Source organism: Castanea sativa, chromosome 4 (genome assembly GCF_040712315.1).
Source record: "Castanea sativa cultivar Marrone di Chiusa Pesio chromosome 4, ASM4071231v1".
Classification (NCBI taxonomy): Eukaryota; Viridiplantae; Streptophyta; class Magnoliopsida; order Fagales; family Fagaceae; genus Castanea; species Castanea sativa.
In genome coordinates, this window is record NC_134016.1 from 45,842,658 (window position 1) to 45,850,716 (window position 8,059).

The 8,059-nt window shown below is 36.2% G+C and overlaps 1 protein-coding gene across 4 annotated transcripts; it reads left to right on the forward strand.

Annotated features, from left to right (window-relative positions):
- The first annotated feature begins 2,672 nt into the window (after window positions 1-2,672).
- Window positions 2,673-7,854, forward strand: LOC142630445 (MA3 DOMAIN-CONTAINING TRANSLATION REGULATORY FACTOR 1-like). Of its 4 annotated transcripts, none has more exons than XM_075804441.1 (4): window positions 2,673-2,943; window positions 3,092-3,402; window positions 5,344-5,438; window positions 5,762-7,854. In XM_075804441.1, exons 2-4 carry the CDS (start codon window positions 3,165-3,167, stop codon window positions 7,574-7,576), a joined length of 2,148 nt encoding a protein of 715 aa, XP_075660556.1. In that variant the 5' UTR covers window positions 2,673-2,943; window positions 3,092-3,164; the 3' UTR covers window positions 7,577-7,854. The 4 variants fall into 4 exon arrangements, with proteins under 4 accessions (XP_075660556.1, XP_075660555.1, XP_075660554.1 ...); XM_075804440.1 differs by having other exon boundaries at window positions 3,138-3,402; XM_075804439.1 differs by having other exon boundaries at window positions 3,149-3,402.
- The last annotated feature ends 205 nt before the right edge of the window (window positions 7,855-8,059 follow it).

Below are 8,059 nucleotides of genomic sequence, written 5' to 3' on the forward strand. Positions count from 1 at the left end.
AAAAACCACTATAATTTGGACAAATCTCACTTTAATTTGGACTAGTCTTAAGAGGAAAATTTAAGAATCAACATTTACGTACTGTACATAAGTCTTGTCTATTTAATAAATACCACATTCACTAGAAGCTTTTCATCCACATTTCCATGTTGGGTTTTTTTTTTTTTCCGTTTAACTTCTTGTTTGTGAACTATATATTTTCGTTGTGACTCTAATCTAGTTATTAAAAAAAAAAATTTGGGTTAAACAGTTTTAAAAAAAAAACACTTATTGGCAAAGATGTGGCAAAGAATATCTCAATGCAATAAGCCAATAATATCTTATGGTGGTATGTGACTCTGTTATGACAATTTGGGCAATGCGTTCCTCAATAATGCATTTAATGATGGTAAACGCGTTCAGGATTGATGGGATTTTGTAGTAATAATGAAAATTATGAAATTTTGGCATTTTCCTTGATTGCTAAAATTAATACAACAATAACCTATAATTTATGATACTCCAAAATAAACAAAAATAGTAATTCCAGTTTTTTCAGAGTTGTCTTATCAAATTTTTACTTGCCCCGCAAGCTACTTCACATTTTTGTCTACTCTACTCTAAACTATGAACATAAATATAGTATTTGTTTTTGGTAAATGAACATAAATATAGTAAATGTCACTTAGGTGTTCACATTGAATATGTTTATCCAAAGAAAGAAAAGGACATCACATATTCACATTCAACCTTTCTCTTTTCAAGAAAGCTAGTGGATTAAATATCATTTTCTCACTTTGCAAAACTATTGGCATCATTTACTTTTAAAAACAAATCAATATATAATTATATATTGCCATTATGTAAAAGGTTAAGAAACAGTAGCAACAGGGACGAAGCCAGGATTTTAAGTTAAGGGGGGCGACTTTGACCTCTAGTTTGACAACTTCTTAGTTGTAGAGGTTTTTTTTTTTAGTTTTTAATGTGTGCATTTGCTAGGTAAAGACAATTATTCTATTTAAAACTTTTTAAAGGGCAGTTGTATATTTGAGTAAAATTGGTTAATTAGACTTAATTTTTTTTAGCTTTACTATTGGTGATTTTTGTTGTTGCACAAATGTTTTTGGGCTAGTATATGTTGTTTTAGATTTTAGATCTATAAATTTTTTTAATGGCCTTTAAAATGAGAAAAGTGCTAGAAGTATATTGATGATATAGCGAGTGATTATTGATAAGTAAAAAAGTGATGCAAGTAATAAACCCAAATGCGAACTAATAAGAATTTGTACTCCAACAGTTTATAAAAATATTGTAAATAAGTTTGTATCTTTAAAGTTACTCTAAAAAAATTCAATAATATTGTTAAAGGGGTAAAATGTAATTTTATAGAACAAAATTGCTAAAATTAATGCATATATATATAATTATTTTTTTTTAAAATTAGGGGGGGCCACTGCCCCCCTTGGTCAATGAATGCCTCCGTCACTGAGTAGCAAACATTTTTACGTTGTGTTGTTGTTAGGAGACCACGGTATTCGGTAATCTAATCCAATGAAAACAAAAACATATATTTTTAAATATAAAAGTGTTGAAAATAATTGGATTTTACAAGAAAATTGCCTCAATAGGAAGTGAACTCCCATATTAAAAAGAAAATTTATAATTTGCTATGAATAAAATCACAATTATTTGATTATGGGTGAAGATCCGTTTCCGTACTCAAGAGCATTAAACAGGATAAAAAATGACAACTTTTCACATGTTATGTTCGTGTCACTGAAATGATACATGACTTTTCACGTGTTACGTTTATTAACCTATCACATGTTATGTATGTATCATAGACACTAAATTCTTCAAATACTAAATAGAAAATCTATATTATGTTATGAATAAAATCACAAATATTTAATTATGAACAAAGTTTTGATCCAGTGTTTTAATGTATTGGACCAGACACAAAAACAACACATAACCTTAATGTCCCGTGTCTATGTCACAACACATAACCTTTTATGTGTCTTGTCTATGTCACAAAATACTAAACACAAGGCAAAATCTTTAGATGATAATAATTGCATTAAATTTCATATAAGAATTAACATTTCTATATATTAATTGAAGGATAAGAATACATAAGATCCATTAAATGCAATTCTCTAAACCCCAAACAAATAAATGACTTAAAACAAAGAGAAGAGTTAATTTAGGAAATATTTTTAAAAACAGTTAATGAGAAAAATAAAACAGTAACAAAATTTTTCAACAATTTTTTACATTCCCATAAAAGTGGTATTAAAAGCTAAAACATTCTTAAAATAGTTCATTAACAAATGCATTGAGAACACCCGTTAATCAGACACTAAAAACAAATGGCTTGATGTGCAAGCATCAAGAATCATCTACTAAATTTATAATCTTCTTCTAGTAACTATGTTTCTAATTTCATTTCAAATCATACCCTAAAAAAAAAATCAAAATCTTGGAGACACGGACAACAATACAAGGCTAGTTTGGTAAATCCACCTCCACAACCCCCCAATTGGGCCTGGGGTGGCCAGCACCACCGCCACCGTGACTCGGCTAGGTCTTCTTTTATGTATGCCACGTGCCACCCTAATCCAAGATGACGTGTCACTCTCAAAACATAGCCTCCCTATAAATACGCTTCTCTCCTCAATCCCTCTTTTTTCATTCTCATCCATTTCACACTCTCTCTCTCTCTCTCTCGTTCTTTGTTTCTCTCTCTCTCTCTCTCTCATTTTCTGTTTTCTTTCTTAACCGATTCAGTCTCAAAGAGACACAAACGAACAAAATATTCGGATCCTACCCGGCTCGGACCGGCAGGACCTAGTTCCTGATCTAGGGTTTCTTTCTGGAGCGTGGTTTCGAAGATCCGGTTCGCTTGGCTCGAGATCCGGGCCAAGCACTCTACTACCGGATTCGCCTCCAGATTCACTACAGGTTCACTCTCTAATAATCTCCTGTTTGGTTTCTAGGAAAATACGGAATCAACTTTTGAAATCTTAGATTTCCTTTTTTTCGTTTCTAACTTCTTTTAGAAAACACTGATACTATTTTAAATTTTTTTTTTTTATTGATTTGAATTTAGAATAAGTGCAAAAAAAAATTGTATATATATATTTTTTGTTGATCAGATTGTGTTTAGGATTTGGATAGTGTGAATGGCGTCGAGTGAGGGGTTTTTGACGGAAGAACAGAGGAAAACGTTGAAGGTAGCGAGTCAAAATGTGGAGAGTTTGAGTTTGTCTTCTTCGCCGAAATCGCCAACGTATTTGCTTTCGGAATACAGCATAAAAGCTCCTCCTGCCGGTGGAGGCGGCGGCAAGGCGGCCAGTGCTGGGATTGCCGTGAAGCACGTGCGCCGGTCACATTCGGGGAAGTGTGTGCGGGTGAAGAAGGGTGAGTGTTCCCCCCCATGAATTTGATGAAATAGGTTATATTTTTTGTATTGTGTTAATGCGATATTGACATGTTGTGTGCTAGGATGATTAAGAGCTTTAGTGTTTCAATCACTTCATGAATAGCTTTTTCTATGTGTTTTAGGTTCATTGGTTGGTGTTTCCTAACTTGATGGAGTCATTTAAGGGAATAGAAACGATTTTTTTTTGGTTCTTTATGTGCTTTATTGGGTTATAATGTTTTTGGTCTTTTGTGTATGATTACTGCACTTTAATTTGTGGCTTATTGAACAAGTTAATTATGGTATAGTCAGGAGCTTAAATACAATTTTTCACTTGAGCTGGAAATACCCAAGTCAATTTTGTGAAAAGCTGTCTAGTCTCTTTTTTTTTTTTTTTGGTTTCTGTAGTAATGGGGCTCCTGAGTTTTCTACAATTAAATTGTTTAATTAGGTTGATCCCAGGATGAATTATGCATGGGTGTTGTTCATCATGGATATGGAATGTCTTAAAAGGGAAGAGAAAAACAGGGGGGAAAGTAAAAAAGAAGAAGAAGGGTATATGGGGTGTTTAACATGGAAGTTGGTCTTATGTTCTTGGATTATTGGTAGTGGATGTCTCCTATGTATATGTTAAGCCACTTTCACTATTGGAAGTAAAAGAGGCTAAAATGAATATTTTTTCTGTGTGTGTGTGTGTGTTTTCTGTGGGCTGCTGCTTTTTTTTTTTGGGTCGGTGGGTGGGGTAGGGGGATGGGGGGTTGATCAAAAAGGAGGAACAGTTGAAGTTGGACCTATTTCATATTGAATTTTTAGATGTTAAATAATGTGTTTTTCATTTGATTGGAAATTAATGCTTTTATCTGCTCATTTGTTTTCTTCAACGAAGATGATTTTTTTATTAAGATTTGTAGTTCCTGCATAGTGAAAGCATGTGAAAATATGCAATGGTTCTAATATGCTTCATACATCAATTCTTTCTCTTTTTAATACTTTCAGTTTCAGATTCAGATTGACCTTTGAAATTAGTTTGATTATCTTCTTTTAAGAATCTATCATGCACAACCACAAGAGTCTAGATTTTTTCTTATTTTTGTTTCCCTTTTGATTGGTCTTTATCCACCCCCCTCCCCACTCTCTTCTCCTTTTGCACTAATGTAGTCTTTGTAACCGCTGAAGATTATTGATTTTCATGGATATTGGCGTGTAGTCTTGGTAAATTGTTACCTGATAGATTTAATAACACTGTCTAGAATGCAGTTGATAGGCATTGTTTGGAAAATTTCTATATATACTGTGGCCTCCATCAATAGTGACTACAGATTTATAATGTTCTTCTTCAGTTGCCACAGCAATCTAGTGGCTAGTTTAGGGTGGCTTCAACAATCTTATCTAAAACTAATTAATCCCATATAGAGGTCAAAGCTTAGATTGTTTCAATTGTTAGAGTTCTATGTTCTCGTGATCCATTCTGAATAAATAAGAATGCTGCCACCTGGAAGAAACAAATGAATATTAAAAATCTATAATGTGCCACTTTGTTTCTGATTTCTGACTAGAAATATGCTTTTGTGAAGCAGCAAAAATGAGGCATGCAATTGTTAGTTTTATTGAAAATTTTAAAATCTGCTATTAGATTTTCCATAACCCTATGATGAGTTTCGACTTCATTATCAAAAAGAAAAAACCGATGGTAGTCATTTTTTACATTATTCTTGGGGGTGATTGTCGATTTTCCATAACCCTATGATTGTTGATTGTCTTCTTTTTTCTCTTTTGGCCAGTTTTAGATGGATGTTAGTCAAGGTAGTTGAGTCATTTACCTTATGTTTCCTTGTCATACTTTAGTTATTTCAGTGCAAGTATCTGATGATATCGGTGGTTTTTCAAAACACCTTTTCTTGTATAATAATTGGCTGCTCTTCTCTTTAACTGATGTGCAGATGGTGCTGGTGGTAAGGGTACATGGGGAAAACTCCTTGACACTGATGGTGAATCTCATCTTGATCGGAATGATCCAAATTATGACAGTGGCGAGGTAACAGCAGTTCTTAATTTTTGTGTTTTAATTAGGTATATTTTATCAGGATTTAGGAGTATTAAATAGCACTTGTGCTAGCTGCAGCTTGACTTTGTACTGTAATGAGATATATCAATACTTGTAGTTAATGTTAATCTGGAGATCAGCGCCTCCATTTTTTTTTGGGGTGGCGGGGCTGGTGGACTGTCTGCCAACCACCTCTCTCCTTGACTGCACAAAAGTGTCTTATTAACTGGGTATAACTTTTTGTAACATTAATGTTGTTGTTGGTGTCCTCCTATTCTTGTTGAATGTGATTCTTTTATCTTTGCTTTCAACAGGAACCCTATCAACTTGTTGGAACATCTGTTTCAGACCCCTTAGATGATTACAAGAAAGCTGTTGCCTCTATCATAGAGGAATATTTTAGCAATGGAGATGTAGAATTGGCAGCTTCTGACCTCAGAGAACTAGGGTCAAGTGGATATCTTCCTTACTTTATTAAGCGGCTTGTTTCAATGGCCATGGACAGGCATGATAAAGAGAAGGAAATGGCTTCGGTTCTGCTTTCAGCTTTGTATGCTGATGTCATCAGTCCTGACCAGATACAGGATGGATTTTTTATGCTTCTTGAATCTGCTGATGACCTTGCTGTGGACATTCTTGATGCAGTTGATATCCTTGCCTTGTTCCTAGCGCGTGCTGTGGTTGATGACATTATTCCTCCAGCTTTCCTGAATCGGGCAAAGAAAGGACTCCCAGAATCTTCCAAGGGAGTTCAGGCTATCCAAATTGCTGACAAGAGCTATCTCTCAGCTCCACACCATGCAGAACTTGTGGAGAGGAAGTGGGGTGGTAGCACTCATATCACTGTTGAAGAAGTGAAGAAAAAGATTGCGGATCTGCTGAGGGAATATGTGGAGAGTGGAGACACTATCGAGGCATGTAGGTGCATAAGGGAGTTAGGGGTTTCGTTCTTCCATCATGAGGTTGTGAAGAGGGCTTTGGTACTTGCTATGGAGAAACGAACTGCAGAGCCACTTATATTTAAACTATTAAAAGAAGCAGCTGAGGAAGGCCTGATTAGTTCTAGTCAAATGGTAAAGGGTTTCTCTCGTTTGGCAGATAGCCTTGATGACCTTGCCCTTGACATTCCATCAGCAAAAACGTTGTTCCAATCTCTTGTCCCCAAGGCAGTATCTGAAGGATGGCTTGATGCTTCATTTGCAAAGCCCTCAGGTGAAGACGGGGAGGTACCAGATGATGCGAAGGTGAGGCGGTTTAAGGAAGAGTGTGTGACAATAATTCATGAATATTTCCTGTCAGATGACATTCCTGAACTCATCCAGAGCCTTGTGGATCTTGGAGTGCCGGAGTATAACCCAATTTTTTTGAAGAAGCTCATCACCCTTGCTATGGATAGGAAGAACAGAGAAAAAGAAATGGCTTCTGTTTTGCTGTCCTCTCTTCATAGCGAGATATTCTCAAGTGACGATATAGCCAATGGTTTTCTCTTGCTTTTGGAATCTGCAGAAGATGCAGCACTGGATATTCTGGATGCTTCTAATGAGCTCGCGCTTTTTCTGGCTAGGGCAGTGATTGATGACGTCTTGGTTCCACATAATTTAGAAGAGATGAGCTGCAAGTTGCCCCCAGATTCCAGTGGGAGTGAGACTTTGCGAATGGCCCGAGCACTCCTTTCTGCACGACATGCTGGTGAGAGGATCTTGAGGTGTTGGGGTGGTGGGACTGGCTGGGCTGTGGAGGATGCAAAGGACAAGATCTTAAAGCTCCTGGAGGAATATGAAAGTGGGGGTGTTGTGGGTGAAGCCTGCCAGTGTATTCGCGATCTTGGCATGCCTTTCTTTAACCATGAGGTGGTGAAGAAGGCATTGGTGATGGCTATGGAGAAGAAGAATGATAGGATTCTGGATCTGCTGCAGGAATGTTTTACTGAAGGGCTGATCACTATCAACCAGATGACAAAAGGCTTCACTCGGATCAAGGATGGGCTTGATGATTTAGCTCTTGACATCCCGAACGCTGAGGAGAAATTCAATTTTTATCTAGAGCATGCCCAGAAGAAGGGGTGGCTCCTACCATCCTTTGGTTCATCAGCACCGGACGCCTCGCTAACTCAAGCTGCAGCTTCTTGAGAATAACATGTATTTTCATTTGTTTTTCTCTTGTATGTGCTTACCCGTTACAAGATTTTATTGTTAAATGGTGCATTCGCTTCAACGGGGATGGATATGGGGTGTTTGAATTCCTTTCTGATGCTTCTCTTTTTGTGCTCATCTGACGGAGATTCTTATTAATCTCAGCTGATGTATAAAGTTGCTCTTTTATTCCATTGACAGCTTATTAGGCTTGTGTTGCAATGAGAGGGACATGGTTACATGCAATATGATGATGGTTAGAGTTAGATTTTTCATATTCATGGAAGCTTTCCGGTTTTTTTTTCGACTGTATTTTCATTTTTAACAATGGATTCAGTTGGATGAATTACGTATAGTTTATCGTGGCCAACTCAAACTGGATTTGTTGAACTGCTGCTATAGAAGAGACTCAAGAATAATAATATATTATAAATTTACAAAATTTGAAACATTAACAGGTGGGGATTGAGGAACAAGCAA

Excerpts from the sequence above, each read along its gene's own strand:
- LOC142630445 (XM_075804441.1), top strand. The coding sequence starts at position 3,165 with ATGGCGTCGAGTGAGGGGTTTTTGACGGAAGAACAGAGGAAAACGTTG. Across the intron at positions 3,403-5,343 it reads GTGTGTGCGGGTGAAGAAGG|ATGGTGCTGGTGGTAAGGGT; the intron begins GTGAGTGTTCCC and ends ACTGATGTGCAG. Across the intron at positions 5,439-5,761 it reads CAAATTATGACAGTGGCGAG|GAACCCTATCAACTTGTTGG; the intron begins GTAACAGCAGTT and ends TGCTTTCAACAG.